This window comes from Dermacentor andersoni, chromosome 10 (genome assembly GCF_023375885.2).
Source record: "Dermacentor andersoni chromosome 10, qqDerAnde1_hic_scaffold, whole genome shotgun sequence".
NCBI classification, from domain to species: domain Eukaryota; kingdom Metazoa; phylum Arthropoda; class Arachnida; order Ixodida; family Ixodidae; genus Dermacentor; species Dermacentor andersoni.
Window position 1 is genome coordinate 128016842 of NC_092823.1, and position 17562 is coordinate 128034403.

General features: G+C 47.1%; 1 protein-coding gene across 1 annotated transcript; it reads right to left on the reverse strand.

Moving 5' to 3' along the window:
• Positions 1-592: 592 nt before the first annotated feature.
• Positions 593-17528, reverse strand: LOC126545017 (uncharacterized). Its single transcript, XM_050192627.3, has 5 exons — positions 17282-17528; positions 15154-15529; positions 11984-12200; positions 9199-9417; positions 593-5104 (listed from the first exon to the last, which is right to left on the reverse strand). The coding sequence occupies exons 2-5, from the start codon at positions 15480-15482 to the stop codon at positions 4382-4384; spliced, it is 1488 nt and encodes a 495-aa protein (XP_050048584.2). The 5' UTR covers positions 15483-15529; positions 17282-17528; the 3' UTR covers positions 593-4381.
• Positions 17529-17562: the final 34 nt, after the last annotated feature.

A 17562-nucleotide genomic window follows, 5' to 3' on the forward strand; every position in this document is an offset into this window, starting at 1 on the left:
GCGAAACGTCTAAATATAATGTGTAAAAAGAATACAAAAAGTGATGTCCAAGTGCAGAAATCGGTGACAAATTCCAAGGCAGCCGTGCCGCCAAACGGAACTCAGCATGCCTTTATCGGCCGCACTGTTTGCAGAACAGCGCACTCAGGCCTGCTCACCCAGTAGTCATTGAGTGCTACATGCCTTCAGGAACGACATGCTGTCCCGAAGAAGCAATTAGTAATGATTCGCGATCCACGAAACGCACAACTGACGCGCACTCAACGTGGGTGCAGGTGCACAAATCAACCGGCGAAAGCCCGGTGTCCCTTCCAAAACGTTTTCAGCGGCGTGCGACAGAGGGCAGCACAGCAAAATGAAAGAGGGAAACGACGGAGCATATTTATTAGAATGTGAAGACGTCTACCCAGCGGTCGATTTGGGCACCACTGGCCTCCTTGAAGCCCTTGGGTTCAGCGGGAGCAGTGGTAAAGCAAACACATCCGCAATAGACATTAGTAAGAGGCGATTGGAGGATTGGTGGAAGAAAAGTAGGGAAGCGACAAAAGACGGAGACGTACAAAAGCACTGTTCGCAATAGGGGATCAGAAAGTTCTTTTTTCATTGGTTAACCTAGGTAGGATATTACGCAGCATAGTAGCAAGAGCTTGGTGGCGCAACCCGAGTACTCCAAAGGGGATGCTCATAACATCCATCCATCCAGAGGCGGATTCCTATTTTCCATGTTTATTTCCCCTTCAACAAATTACAATATTCAAATAGCAAAAATACAAACTCACAATAATTATGTTTATTCAAAATTTAATGTGCTTTACGTCAACCATTTGGAGATTTGGGGTGCTATGTGGCAATTCCTGATCCCCATTTCACCGCAAACCCGACGAAACGACGACCATTCGGCGCCGCATGGCGACGCCACATAGCAGTCTCGATTATTTAGACGAAGCACCCGACCCGTAGTACTGCTAGCACAAAAATCAGTCCACAGTATGCCCCGCGCACCGCCGAAATGCGCGCCTGCAGAGGAGAAGGGGTGCTTCACTGCAACGCAGCGGGCATACGGTTTTTGCTACATGCTCTCGTCCCCTACTCCGCACGCTCCTCGCAGTCGCAGCGGTCGTAGCGTCAGTGCGTGTTCCGTGCCGCTGTAACTGGCTGCTGTTCACCCATCCTCTCTCCACGCCTGCAGCAACGTGTGTGCACGCAACGCCGGTCTGCGCCATTTCTTTTTGTGCGGTGGTTAGGGGTGTTGCAGCTAGCGTGTTCTTTTTTTTTGCTGAAGTGCCAGTGAGCAAAGATGCCAAAGTATAAGACATTAACGCTGCAGCAGAAGTTCTGCTTGATCCAAGCGGGTAAGAACATGTGTTCCAAGACCGAATTGGCTGAAAGGTACAGCGTGCCCCTCTCTATGTTGGTCACAATTGAAGAACAAGTCGAAGGTACTGTAGGCCTACAGCAAGACATATTCTTCGAAGCAGTCGCAAGTACAGGCTCCCATGTACCAAGATGTGGAATCAGCTTTACCTCGCTGGCTGCGGAAAGCAAACGCAGCCCACCTTCCCATCAATGGACCAATACTGCAGGAGGAGGCCAACTACTTGGCTCTACAACTTAGGCACGAAGAGTTCAAGTGTAGCAATGGATGGTTCAGTCATATTAAAGAGCACGATCATTTGACCTTCGTAGCCATCTGTGGCGAGAGCGGCAGCGCAAACGAGAGTGCCATCGACGACTGGAAGAAACACACCTTGGCTCCGTTGCTTAGAGAGTACTACGGTGCAGACGATGTGTACAACCTTGACGAGGCAGCCCCTGAACTTATATCTGAACTTTGAAAATGTTCGCAGCGAAGGACACCGCGGTCAAGGGTTGAAAGCAGGGCAAGCAAAGAATTACTATTCTGTTCGGTGCAAACATGTGCGGTCAACACAAGCTGCCGCTACTTGTAGTTGGAAAGTGTGGGAAGCCTCGCTGCTTTAAAAATGCACGGCTGCCGCCAAGGGATGAGCTTATCTACCGGCACAACAAGAATGCCTGGGTCACAGGGGCAATATTTGAAGATTACGTTTCGCAGCTTGACTGCAAGTTTACAGCCACAGGCAGAAATGTACTCTTCTTTGTTGATAATTACCTGGTGCATGGTGACATCCCACACCTGAAAGCTATCAGGATTTCTTCCTCGGAACACCACGTTGATCTTGCAGCCAATGGGCCAAGGCGTCATTCACCATATGAGGAAGATTTATCGCCACCACCTGCTCAAGCACATGCTCCTTTGCTACGACAACGGCAAGGAGTACTCCATCGACCTCCTCGGGGCCGTACGTCTTATTGTGTATGCATGGAAGCAAGCGGAACCCACTTTGATCATGCGGTGTTTTGAACATGCTGGCTTCTCGAAAGAAAGCACCGTCGATGCTGATGCTGACTATTCATGTGCACTTGATGAAGAAGGAGCCGAGAATTGCGATCCCATCAATGCACTCTGCGTAGAGGATAGCGAATCTGGTGCAGTCGGCTTCACTGCATATCTGAACTTTGAAAATGATCAACAAACGTGCCACTCAGACTTGGAGAGTGAAGCTACCACTGATGCGATGACAGCGACGACGACAACGGTAACGAGCCCTCCTGAGCACCCACTCTCGGGGAAGTTATTGGATCGCTGAACATTATCCACAGTTTTGTTGAGTGCCACAGCGGAAATTCTCAAATGCTGCACATAGTTGGCCAACTAGAAAACGTGGCCCTTGGAGCCTCGAACTACAGGACGTGGCAAAACAGCATCTCTGATTACTTTAAGTATTCCAAAGATCGCCGAATAAAGGTAGCGCATTCCTGAATCAAAATGTTTTGCCTGGGTTGCATTTTTTGGTGTGTTCGGTTGATTCGAAAACCTGCTTAATTCGAAGATTTTTTTTGGTCCCGATGACTTCGAATTAATGAGGTTTTACTGTATATATTTAGGTATATGTATATGCCACGCCTTGCTATACGACATGAAGTATATGCAGGTTATATATTGTCATACCATTCTACCACTAAAGTCGCTCATACCTTGTCTTACATTCTTGACGAAGTTACCCACGGAATATTGAGAATGACAGGCCACAAACAAATGATGTGAAACAGAACACCAAAAGCGCATGCCTTTTACCTTAAATTTTCCTAGACTTAAACATTAAAAGTGCAAAACAATAACAGAAACCTGAAAATTATGAAATTTTTTTTTTGTGTTGCTGTGCACTACCTTTGGGATCCACCCACGCAAGAGGCTGCATTTCTACCAGAAAGCTTGCCTTCGTGCACAGCGTTCGCTGCCAGTGTTTCCCAGTAAACATTACGGTTACATAAGCTGCAGTTGCAGGGAAGCATGAGAAGCAGTTGGGAATCTTTGAATGCTATCGCGTTCCACTCTTAAAGGCAAAGATTAAACGTCCTCCAAATTTTTGCTGTTTGCGCACCCCTACAAATCGTAATTGGTCACTAGTGGCTCTGGGAATTTCATCAAGTTACATTCCACACAGTGTGAGCCTTTCCCACATCATCAGTAATTCATGCAAGATGGTGTAATGTTTCCTTCAGCTGGTTATAAGTGTCCTTTTCGAGAGTGACATTGCAGAGAGCTTGGCTTGCAACTAGGGACAAAGACTACAGAGTTTCGGGTGGAGGCATTAATGCTCTTCTCTGCTACTATACACTAACTATGTGATCTGGTAAATGTTCTGTGCACCAGCCTCCAGAACACCATCGTGCGAGCAGGCCATGTAGGATATCCCGTTTTTGTTGGGCATCCCCCCCCCCCCCCCTCCTCCTGAATGTTGGACAGTCGTTACACTTTCTGTGTTGAAGCAGTTTAGTACATCCTGCAATATGCCTTTCAGAAGCAACTATATGGCCACTTGCCAAAATGGTGCACAATGATTCCTTGATGCTGGTAGCCATCCTGAAGAAGAGCAACTCCCACACTTTCAAATCACGTGCTTGTTTCACAGTGTCATGAAGAGTATCTTTTGCTTTCACTTCCTTGGCCTGTGCATCAGATCTTTGTCTTGTACTGTGCTGCTGTTTCGAGCACCATCAGCAGTTTGCATCAATGTTGCAACGCCCATGTTTGAGCAGACGGAGGCTTTTCACATGAATGGACACCAGAAGGCTTCAAGGCTTCAGAGGGGCGCTCATCGGTACCGTTAGCTTGCTTACTGTGCGCTACGCATGACATCATTCTGTATTGCACCAAGCATCAGTGTACTGATGTGGAGGTGTGTGCCCAATGATCAGCAGTGCTCCTGTGACGCTGTTCCTTGTCTTTGTCGATAGAAAGTCTCCACAGTTGGGCACAAGTGATGTCCAACATCCTCAACGAAGAGTGCAGAGCTTTTCACAGCTTCCTTTTTTCTTCGTCTTCTTCGTCGATGTGCGCTATACGCCAGATCTCGTGCTGCACTATGCCACCCTTTGGGAACTCGGCCGTGCAGGTCGTGCACGTTGTCCATGCCACCGTCACGCGTGGGTAGTAGTTCTGCACGCACAGGCGGATGTCGTAGCTGTCCGTGCTCAGGCGCTTGAGCACCGGCATCGACTCCACCATCCTGCGCACTTCCTCGGGCACCACACACAATTGTGGCAGCGTCCAGTTTGTGACGAGGGTGAGCTGCTCCATGACTGGATGGATGGGCCGCAGGTGCGATGGGTTGGGCGGCCCGCCGACATACGCCGAGATGATCCACTCGCCATCGAGGTAAAGGTTGGTCAGGCCCTCGGCGACGTTCAGAAGGGTGAAGAATGCGTCATCCATGATAGAGTCGCTGATCTCGAGCGATTTCAGTTTCGAAAACATGCCGGATTGAATCTTCTCATTGCAGATGTTGCAGCCCAACAGGGAAAGGCACTCGAGGTTTTTGCAGGTGCGGGCAATGGTTGAAAGATGTGCCCCTTCGAAGTACTTCAACGTCAGGTGCGTCAGGGCCAGCGCTTGCAGCATCTTGGTGATGTAGGGGTCGAAAGGGCACATTCCACCTTGAGCGGCGTACATTATGTTAACGCGCTTCAGCCTAGAGAACTCCGTGATGCGAGTAAGTATCTTCCGGGATGTCGTCGTCACCTGCGCAAAGGGTTAGAATAAATTGTGGCACTTAAAAGGACACCAAAGGCAAATACCGTATTTTCTCGCATATAACCCACACCAAAAATTGAGAAATATATATATCTATATAATTTTGTTTAAAAAGTGGGGGTGCGGGTTGTCTGAGAATATTCGTGAAGGGAGGGGGGATGGCTTCACGGCAACACACCCACGTAAAGCGGCTATTTGCCCAGTGGATGACTGACAGTTTACACACTCAAAGCGACGGGACGTGTGCGAAGGCCAGACATTACACTGCTGTGGCAGTGGATCGTAGATGTGTGGGGGGCGATCCTGGCCGACATGGTGCACAAAAGCTTCAAGAAATGTGCCATAAGCAACAGCTTAGATGGTTCCAAAGATTATTACGTCTTTGAAAGCGGTGATGGAGCCTCAGATGGCAGGAGTGAGAGCAGCGACGATTGACAGAATCGTATTAAAGCGCTCACAACCTAGCGGCGATAGTTTTGAATATTATTGTGACGAGAGCCTTAGTAATTTAGAAGTTTAGGTAAACGCATGACACAATTTCAGACTCCACTGGGACATTCAAGTACTAGCCCAATGACGCAGCGACTCCTCACTGTAGTTCTGGCACTAGTACTCGACCACACATAAGAAAAAGAGTGACTGATTTATTGATTGAAAGCTTTAGTTGCTTTGTCACAGTACAGTGTAAAAGGAGGTGGAGTGAAAAGCCAATCAAATGACGGCATGAGGAGTCTTTTGCCCCTTTTGTCAACTATGACAGCAGCAGCTGAAAGACACAGCACAATATCACAGCAATGCATTTTTTAAGTTGCACATTGTTTTAAATAATGATCGAGCCATAAAAAGAAAACTGAAAAACATAGCTTATACTATAAACAAAGCCGCTATAATCTCCTACACTTAAATAAAACACAACCTAGTTTACACAAAAAAAGCTACCAAGTCCTGCTGCACTTAAATAAGTTATTACATAGTTTGTACAATAAATAGAGTTGCTAATGCTGCTACACATAAATGAGACACATCTATTCCTACGCCATCGCAATGATTTAGAATGTGGAGGAATATACCGAAGCATTTGAAAGCTATATTTAGTACAAAAATGAGGAACTTTCCACATTTCTCTTTTTCTTGTTTCATAGACCTTTTTCATTAAGCAACGATTCACCATCTCCATGAACAGAAAGTCTGAGCTATTGCAGTTAAGACAGTACTCTCATAATAGTCTCTATTGATAGCGGTTGTTCCCTCTGATTATCTGATCATTGCATTGCTTTATAAGATGGAAGAAAATGCTAATTGTTTAATACTATTCAATTCTTAGCGTGCAGCAGTGGCGTATAGGTAGAGCATCCGTCTCGCGTGCAAGAGGACCGTGATTCAAATCCCAGTGCTGCGCAATTTCCCACCAAAAAAAATATAAAAAAATGCATGTTGATAAAATTGCATAAACAGGCCAGGAATGCAGCCTGATCCCGGTGACCAGAACCGGTAACGCACTCCATCACCAGAGCAGGGTTGGCAACCCTGGTACAGTACTTCGCCACAACCTCCTATATGGATACAACAATCAAACCCCAGCCCTCAGTCCCCAGCAGCTGCGAAGCAAATGACCACGGCGTAGTGACATATGAGCTCCGCTGAGGTATCGCTTTGCTGGCCCCAAAAGGCGTCCTTTAAAAAAATGTGGGAACGGCAGCATCTTGGCTTGAGAAATGCAGAGGAGACACTGTGACGTGATCGCTACAGGCACCTTGCCATGTACTTGGAACTGGCTTGTACAAGTAAACTGCATGTCCGTCAGCCTTGCCTGCTTTACACGAAGCTTGCAGACATCCTTCTCCGAGGCATCCAGGTGCTCCATGTAGTGAAGCAAAAGGTCCCTTGCAAAAACGAGGGTGTGAATCATCTACAGGACCTCCCGTGGGGACAATGTTGAGGCAACCTGCCCTACCGTGTCAGCGCTGTCGTCGTGGCCGCCACTGTTGCTATCCGATGCAAGCATGTTTGTGACATTGTCAGTTAGAAGCACTTCATTTCCAAATATATAGCAGTGCGATTTCTTTTCACCGGCAACGTCGTGCATTGCCGATGATCAGCGGGCGGATCAGCCATCTTCTGTTTCGGTGGTGAGTCAAAGGAGCCTGAGAAACAACGTGGCCAGGAACAAAGACAAGCACGAGCGACTTAATCTGTTAGCAGAATAGCAAAAGATAAGTGCTGTAGAACAAAGAACCAACTGTGAGGGCCCAGCGAGCAATCTGGAAGCAGCGCCGGCAGCGTTGTTGGCGCAGTTGGCGTGGTCCATTTGTATTTTTGGAGGGTGGCGCGGCACAGAACTATGGGTGCTGACCATTCGTGTTCGGAGGGGTGGAAAGGCAACGAGAGAGATGTGCATGAGGCTGGTGTGCATCTCTCGTGGAGAGAAGCACGCGGCGGCAGTTGGGGTGGTGTGCAATCGTGCAGCGGCCCGCATTTCACGTTTTCTATTTTCTTTTCAAGGATTTCGCATTCCACTACCTTTCAGCACAGACACCCAGCAGCCAGACTTCATCATTGTAACTGATAATGCGGCATGGGGACATTGTAGTAAGTGGGTTATTTCCCCATTTGATGGTGCAGCATCCTTTCACTGTTATAACCAATATATTGTTAAAACCGGTATGGTTATAAGTGGGTTCGACTATAGATGAATTATCGAGGAAACGGTGCAATCTGAATTGTGATGGTGCGAACTGAGTACAGCATAGACTACTTATAGCATAGTCGGTTACAGTGCAGTCGTGCGATACGAAATACTGGTTATAATGCGGGAAAATTTCACACGCAAGTGTGGGAGCGATTGCGCTTGGGAGAGTGACGAGGGCAATGCGAAGGAGAGGGAGGAGATGTGGAGTGAACAAACAAGGAACAAAAAAAAAAAAAAAGTAGACGCATTGTGATGCGTGCGCGTGGAGGTTGCCTAGGCAATAGAGAAGCCTTTGCTCAGCTGCTTATCAGCGGCGCGCCTTCCAGACCGAACATGTGCGCGTTGTCTCTCCTTGGCACCTTTGGCTCTTCAGCTAGCCAGTCACGATACATGTCGTCGTCAAGTGCAGATATTGCACATGCAACCTTGACTGCTGTCAGTTTAAGCTGTGTTCCACAAATTTGTTTCAGAGCTTTTAGGTTTTACATCCATATGCGAGCTTTCACCGTTCCTACCGGTATGTGCACCTACAAGCTTGGTAGGCGTTTGCAGTAGTTGCCACGGCTGGTTGCCTGAGAAACCAAACTGTGCTTCAGACTGGCTGCTGTCAGTTCAGCTCGTGTAGTGGCTGGTAAGGACCAACTAGCGCGCCTCGCCGGGAGTAGCCGACCAAAGTTTCTGTTTGGTGCCGAGTCAACAAAACATGTCGCAATGACTCTACATGATTTGCAAAGTGGAGGAATAATCTTGACAATGAAAGTGTGCGCACGGGCGGCACAGACAACACTCGAATGGTGGCCACTTGATTCACGGCCCCCGTGTTTTCGATATCGTGGATTGCGGCACCCGGATCAGTCGGAGAAATTGAACGAGACACTGTACGGCGTTTGAAATTTCGGTCGCCATTCTACATTAGTTTTGTGGAGTTGGTGGTGGTGCCATGGGGAGTGTTGAATAAACGAGTGGGTCTGAAAATTTTGTCGGCGAATCCCTTCCCTTATCTAGTTTTTTTTTGTTATCTTGTTTGCTTTATGCGAAGACTGGGCATTCTCAGACTAAACTTTTAATGTTCGTAAATTTAAACAGATGCAAACATCCCGATAGCATGCTTCGATTCTCAGATACATGCAGCTGCTTAGCCTACATGTTTTGCATGTGCGGAACAATTAAAAAAACATTTCAGTTATGGTACACTACTACTAATAGTGTGACTGGTGACTAGCACTATAAGCAGTCTATGCAGTATTTTCAATATTTGATGCCAAGAATGAAAAATAAAAAGGAAATCTATGAAGCAGGAATGCACCAGCAAGGTTCTACTGCATACACTTGCATCACCTCACTATGAACAGCCACACATGCCTTAGCTAAAGTCTCGCTGAGGCACACTTACCTGCAGCTGCTCGAGGTGTGGATACCGTTCGAGTGCCTTTTCGATGCAAGCCAGGCTTGCATCACCCATCATTATGGCATTGCGGTTCGGCCGTCGGAAGTGTGAGCCCAGCTTCAGCTCCCGGCATTCACCGAGCAGGGGTGGCGGATGTGGCGACTGTATCCGAAACCGGTCTGCGAGCAACACAATCTCGTCCAGTGGTGCCTGGATTTCTGACAGCTGTGAAAATGAGGCGAGAGAACAGAGCAAGAAATGTTTAGAGGAAGACTAAGCACAAATATTAATGTTGAATTCCAATGGCGGAGTCGGAGTGGCCGACGGACTCCGCGAGCGAGCACTCGACTCGCGTAGAGCAACGCCTCCAAATCCGCGAGTGGAACACAGCCTGCGCCGCCGGAGCAAGGCAGAAAGCAGAACTTCTATCGCCGAGTTACCCAGGATACCTTGCGTGTCGTCATTTCCTTCCGCTGTTTGCTCCCAGAACCGCCGCACCGGTCACTTGTCTCTTCAGCGCCGTTCACCTGTTTTTTTTTAATGTACGGAATGGATATCTCGTCAAGCCTGCGGCAGCTTTTGCTTCCTCGCGAGTCGTGACTGGTGGCGCCTCCCAGCAGACAAACGCGGTAAAGAAAATACGTCACGCAGAGTTCCGGTCCACTCCGCTGATTTTGGTGGAGCATCTTTTTCTGCTCCACGGAGTGACTCCCGCTCCAGATCCACTCCGACTCTCTCATTGGAACACCTTACTCCCGCCTTCACTTCGTCATTGGAACAAACTTGCTCCGAAACGAGCAGAAAAACTTGCTCCGACTCCACCATTGGAATTCAACATAAGTCATGCTAAAGTGATAGATGAGTGCTCGAGAACACATAAGACGTCAATATTATCGTGAACAGAGCTTTAGTAATCCAGAAGTCGGGGCTATGCCGGAAATGATTACAGACTCCCCGAGGACATTCAAGTACTAGGCCAATGACGAAGGCACTCCTCGTTATATCTCTGTCACTATTACTCAGCCACTCGTAATAAAAAGACAACTGCATTGCATCATAAGACGTAAGAAAATGCTACTGGTTCAGTTCTATTTGGTTTCTAGAAAAAAGTAATCATTGACTTTACCCTTGACAACATTGCGGGCAGTCGAAAGGTTTCGTTCTGTTTTCCCTGTGCTACCTGCGCTTTCACGATTCAGTAGTTTCGTTATAGCGTAGTGCTGCGCTGGTTTTGCTGGCTCGCAAGACTAACAAAAACTGCAAGTAGCAGAGAATGCCATATCAATGAGATGTTGCAATATTCCAGAACGGTTCACGCCACTTGACCAGGAGCAGCTATTGTGGCGAATCTAATGCTCTGTCTTGGCTTGGTTTCTCCGTTGCCGCGCATTTCCATTTTGCATAGAAAATCGTAGCGCCGTCTGTCGAGTACAGTTTTACTCACCGACGGCAGTAAAGGGCAGCCATGGAGTATGCAATGGCACCCCTCCCCGCTCGGGGGAGGGTGATTTGAACTGCGCTAAAGGAACGCAGACCTTTTCAAAGGAATTTTCTCATAAGCTAAGTCTTTTCTTGGCACGATACAAGTGCAGCGAGGTTTCTGGAATGGTATTTGAACAGTCCACGTCAATTTAGCATTTGTCTTTGGTGTCCCTTTAAGGGGCAGCTTTACATCCGAAACTCCCATAAAGAAAAAAAAATAATATCAATGGTGACTTAGCAGCAAATGCGAGAGATATGCACCAGCATTAGGTCACACAACTTTGATGTCCTGGATCAATGATCTAAACATTCTTCCCCATTGTTTGACGTAGTAGTTCTGCAGAAACCCGCAAGGTGGAGAGAAGTAATGAATAAAGGGAAAATCAGACATCCACCTGTTCGTAGCAATTGCTACAAAGGAAACCCATACGGGTTCCTCGAAAGAATTTTCCCTTTATTCATTCTTCCCCATGTTTCAAAGTGTTCAGAAGCTCACTCTACATATGTCCTGCCTCTTCGAGGAACTAAGTGCAACTGACAGTGGTGCCAACTGACAACTGACAATGCTGGCATGATGAAGAGAGGCAGCAGTGGCAAGCGAATTGCCCTTCATGCTGCCTCTCACTTCAACGTGAACTAGGAGCGCGAGAACACAGCGCACATGAAGCCATCAGCTATATCTGAACAACTAAACTTCAAAGGCCAGCGTAGATATTTCCCTCCAAGAGAGGACGCGCATGGCTGCACTCAGCCACCGCAGCTGGAGTAGAAATGGAGATGCGTACCAACATGCTCCCTCCTGCTCCCCCTCCTAGTGCATGAACATCTCCCCGCACCCCCCCTTGTGTATATGAGAAGACAGTGAACACTCTCTCTCCCCACCTTCCTCCCTTGCGAGTGTGTGAAGATACTGCTGCAACAAGCCAGCATCCTAATCGGCTCACCCTCGCAAGGTTTCACTTGCACCTACAGAATATGGCGTTCGGCCGCAGTGTTACTGCATTTGGACTTTATAGGAACATCATGGTGATGCCAACGGCGGACAACAGGGCATGTGGGTTGCATACGCACTCAGCCGTGCTGACGGCCTTGTGCAGCCACAGCCAGGCTAAAGGAGGAGACCCGTGCTCGCCTGTCTCCCTCAGCATGTGCTTGTTCACATCCTGAACTGGAGAATCAAGAGCTGTGGTGCAGCGCATCATGAATTGGTGGATGTGGTGCAGTGAACCATGCGTGAATTGGACGGACCCACTGGCTTGGATGTGATCAATATTCCGTAGACGGCATCAATGCGAAAGATCATTCTTACCATAGGACAGTTTGCAACCAGTGTAGTGAGCGTCAGAGGGCAAAGGAAAAGCTCTTCGGTGCCGAGTGCTGGTGTGGTGCCCCAGACCTGGCAGAGGTGTGACGTGTGTGCCATCTCCCGCACGTGACTTGAGCTCTCCATCTGCAGCATCAGGTCGTGGTACAGGATCAACCTAGTCACCTTGGAGAACCAGGACATCAGGTCTGCTACCAGGTCCCTGCATGGGCCTAGCTGTTTAACACTGGGTTCAAGAGGAAGGTTTACCATGGGGCCACCTTCTATGCCCTCATTCATATACATGTAAAAAGCTAAACTGTTCTCATTACACAGCCAGTAAACTGATTTCAATGAAATTTGCTGCATTTAAAGGAGAAAGCTAAATTCTAACAGCTTTAAGAAGCAGAATTTAGGGCTTCAAGTAAAAGAACTGCCAAAGATCAGCAACTACAAAAGAAACTGAACCACAAAGTTTACAAATCTCTAACTCAGTATCAGCAACAGCCATTGCAGTTGTGTAAACTGCATCTCTTAGAGCATTTGAATTTAACTAATGTGATACATGGGTTAGCAGCTTACATCAAATTGTTACAGTGCTTATGAGGGCTTTGCAAAAGCTCCACTCATGATCAGTGGTGCACAATACATTAATTTTTTTCAAATTAGATGTCTCCGTATAAGTGCATGTTTTTTGCTGCCGAGTTATGAGCTTGTCACTGGAGTTTTTTCATAACTTGCGATATTAAAATTTAAAAATAACAAATTTGATGGACTATTATAGTTATACCCTTATCTATATATATATAAATTCTTATGTATTTAAAGAAAAACACCTGAGGTAAAGCTTCCTTGTTCAACAGACACTCAAGTGTTGTGTCATGAATTGTGTGCCTTCCCAATCAGGTGGCAGTAAGCAAGCTAGCTAAGACTGGCCTCACTACGTCATGTGGTTACGTCACGTGTACGAGCAGGCAAGGTACTTAAGTGCAGCATGAAATAAAGAGAGAGTTCCATTTCATCTGTTGCCTCATCGCGTTCCTTCAGTCCCTGCTGCTTTGGCAGCTGTGGCACAGTTCAGTTAGCCAAGCATGCCCGTTCACCGGTAACACATCAGTGTGCCCCTTTGAGGCATAATAAATAATATCACAAGTATGTTAAAAGCCACAAGTATGAAAATTACACAAATCCTAGTACTATCACATTCAATATGAGCTGCAGTTCTTGAGCTGTGGACGGAGCGATGCTCTCGAGAAAAAAGTGGAAAGGGTTCCATCATTCCAGTAGGATGTATAGCCCCATGCTTCCTGTCATCTGCTGTATTCATGAAACAATAATGTACTGGCCCACCGAGCAGTGAGGAAGTCCTTAGCCCTTAATTGCAGCGTGCTTCATCATGGCACACTGCTGCAGTATCCTCGTGATTGCTCTAGTATATTTAAGCAAAGCTTTCTCTACCCTTTCCTTCAATTTTCCTGTTGCTGCTGGTTGCTATCTTGCTGAATACTTGGCCATCCTGAATACAATATCACAATCAGGCCATTGTCGACATAGCATTATCGTCCCTGTTGGCTCCTAATCACAGTTTTGAATGACTGGCAGGTACCGAACACAGTGCAAACAAACACTGGATTTACTACAAATTAAGGCAGCCCAATTGGCTGCCTTAATAGACACCAGACATAGTGGAAATAAGAACTAAATATAGCATGAATTAATGTGGCTCGTGATGGCAAGTGATACACATGCACAGATGTGAGCTGCAACACCAACACGCCACAGCTGTCATGCTGACATCGTCATTTCATTGCCTTCATGCCATTGTGATCATTCCCTTGCTGTCATGTCATCGTCATCTTTCCACCGTTTCCACTCCATCCTTGTCACTGAGTTATATTGTTGTCATCACGCTGCCGTCATCAATACGTTGCCGACATTCCGTTAATGTCACGCATTGTCATCATCACAGGGTTGCTGTGGTCGTTCCATAATTGTCATTTTGTCGTAGGATTCCATTGTCATTCCAGCTCTGTCACTCCCTTAGTCGCACCATTGTCGCCATAACATCAGCATCATTCTAGCATCAGCATTATGTTATTGTCACGCTGTTGTCACTTTAGCGTCATCCCACGGGTGGTGCACCGTTGTTGTCACACCATTGTCGTCCTCTGGTTAAGTCATCCCCATCAGACCCTCATCGTCATCTCATGGTTGATGTGCAACTGTCATCACACCATTGCCACACCAGTGTCGTCATGCTGTGGTCATCACACCATCATCGTCACTCCAGCATTGCCATCCTATCGTCAGTGCCACATTTTTGTCAACGTGTCATTGCTGCGTGGTTGGCGCGCCATTGTCGTGAAACCATTGTCGTCACTCGAGCCTCGTCATCCTATGATTGTGATGGGATCATCATCATACCATCGTCATCACTCCACCACCATCTCATGGTCATCATAACTGGTTGTCACACAGTCGTCATCATGGTCTTGTGGCTGTTCCATTGTAGTCATTTTGTCATAGTAACTTTAGTGTAGTTATGCTGTTCTTGTCATGCCTTTATCATCTTTTTATTGTCAGCGTTGTGTTGTCATATGTGTCAGGTGCATGATCGAGCACAACACGTTTATGTTGAGGAAAGTGGTTCCCTGTGGAAATGTCCACGTGGGTTGTGTGGTCTCAACTTTCACACAGTCACCAAGCAGCAACACCATTCTTCAGAAAAACTAATGAAAGCTTCCCTTAAACCAATTCTCACAGCGTGTGGAATCATTATGCAGCAATAGCTGCTCGGCGGGCCAGTTTATTATTGCTCCGCTAAGAAAGCAAACGACAGAAAGAAGGGAGTATGCGGATCATTGTAATAGCAAAACACTCTCCACTTTTTCCTCGAAAGCATTGCTGTGGCTTGCACATTGAAGCTCATATTGAATGCGATAGTACTACCCTTTACTCCCATGACAGCTGAACAATTGCCGTGCCAGGGTTCTCTTGAGTAATTTTTGTAGGACACCTTATGGTGAGCACGGAGCACAAGCAGCACTCGGTGAAAGCTGTCCACATTCTAGCAACGACAGGTATAAAATGCCTGGGAACCTGGCATCACCAGAGAGCACCAGTGGAGCAACTCAACAGGCACTGTAAAAATAAGGAGATGCCGTGGCTGAGCTTGCCTGTTGTGCACAATGATCAGCTCCTGTGCCTTGCCGACGATGTCCTTTGCAGCGGCGAGGAATCCCTTCGTTGACTTCAGCGCGGGTAAACCGGCAAAGAGCACTGTAGAATAGCACTGCTTAATAAGAAAGCTTCGGCAGCCTGTAAGGCCTTCCTGGTCTGTTGTGAGCACAGAGCGGCTGGCGTCGGCTGTCAGTTGTTGGGGGATGGTACGGCCACTTGGTAACGGCTTCTCCAGCTTCAACATGACAAGGCCTTCGCTGTTGGCAAGCTCATCGGGGTCCCCCATCTCCCCAACGGCTCGCATCATGTCCTCCCAACAGCTCATGGCTAATAAGTTGGTTCCAAGTCGAAGTTGGAGTCAAACTCTGATTTCTGCGAGGAAAAAAAACGAGAGGTATAATGTCAAAAATGTACTGACACACACTTTGAAAATTGTAAAGAATCTATGTGCTTTTTGCATGTAAGAGGATGACATTTAGTAGGCATTATGGTTGGGAAACATAAAAGCTGTTCTAAATTAATACTAAAGTTGGTCTCTAGATGCTGGAGCTGGCATCTGTTAAAATCTCGAGGAAGATATTAGAGTTATGCCTTAATGAGATGGTGGAACTGGGTGCACCACTAGTAATAAAAAAAAAATGGCAGAAACCATTTCCCGATGACTGTCGAAGATAATGCATTTAGCATTCAATAAATACAGTGACGCAATCAATGTACAGCCACCATAAATATGAGTTACGTAAGAGGGGTGTACTGCAGCACAACCTTTTTTTTTTTGCGCTTCCTTAAGAACACTCGGTGCCATCTAGCACCACTGCTGTGAAGTCTGCACGTGGCCTTCGAAATGCTTGGTGCGCTAGTGCTAGTCAACGCTTAGAAATGAGTAATGCAGCGAGCGGGCTCCACTCTCATGCTTCTTTTTGGACATGCTGCACCACCTAGTGGCACTGCAGTGAAGTTCATGCGTGGCCTCTGAGATGAGAAGCGTGGCATGCTGGCGCCTGCAAACGCTGAGAATTGTTCCCTCGCTTTCCGCACACTCAGTGACCTAAGTTGGCCAGAGATTCATTGAAGAGTGGCACGTACCGAGTACACTCATGACACATCTAAGGCATTGGCGTGACAGACGTTCAATGAGAAGCGGCACATGCATAGTACATTTGTGGCGCAGCCTGCTAAAGCATCGGGTTGCCGTCCTTACGGGACCCTTGTGAGGTGGGCTAAATTCCGCTAAGAATGGGAGAAATTCAAGGGCTCTTTTTCATCATTGTAGAGTGGCACATAACTATTTACCCAAGTTGGCATCAAAGATGTTAATTGAACAGTGGCACACACCTACCTGCACATACCCAGTAACCCAGTTTGTCATCAAAGAGATTCATTGAAGACTGGCACAGACCGAGTGGCATATATGCAGTGCTCCAATTCGGCGTGAAAGACGTTTTTCGAACAGCGGTACCTACCCATTCACGCATCCACTGTGACCCATGTCGGCACGAAAGATGTTCGTTGAAGAGTGGCACATATATACACATTGCCACATATTCAGTAACCCAAAATTTTTTCACGGCTGGTTTCGAACTCCATTTTATCCTCACAACAGCCCGATGTGCTACCAATTCGACCATGAACAACCTAGCGAACGAGGTAGGTGGGAATACAGCTACATACATTACATTACATACATACATACATACTTGGCCCCCGGAATGTGCGAAAAATAATAATTCATTTGTATTCAGAAAGGGTGTGCCAGTCATACAGGGCAGCAGAATGCATAACTGCCCGTGCCGGAGTGGCTTTCGTGCCAACCTAGGGCCATTTTCTCCGAATGCTACGTTAACATTATACTAAGGAAATAGGAGTAAAAAAGAATATAGTCCACGCAAATGCGTGCACGGCTGCGGCAATGTACTTTCATTGTTTTTTTTCTTCGGAATGTCATTCTTGTTGGTAAAATACACCGCCAAGGGGGTGTATCGCACTCATTTTAAATCAAGCTAAAAAGTACGCAGCCATCAGTGATCGAGGTGTGTGAAAGCGTAACTTGGGACTACAACCCCCGCTGTTAGAAGGTCTTCACAACGAAAAAAATGAGCGAAGTTGCGCAAGTAACAAACTTACTCCGCACAGACACAAAATTGCTAGCCTTGCTGTCGACTTGATGACCGACACTGCTTGACAACCCACTTTAACGATTCGCGTCGAGCAGTGGAAAACTGCGGACAACTTTCGTATACTATAATTTTAACTACGCCGCACGAATCGCGTGGTTCTTCGGCGTGCAAACTGCAGTTGGCCTGCGTGTATCCGCGGTCACGCAGCCACACTACTACCGCGCCATGCTCCAAACCGCGCTTGTCAGATTTGATTGATAATCGGCTTGGATGCGCGCAATATTTATG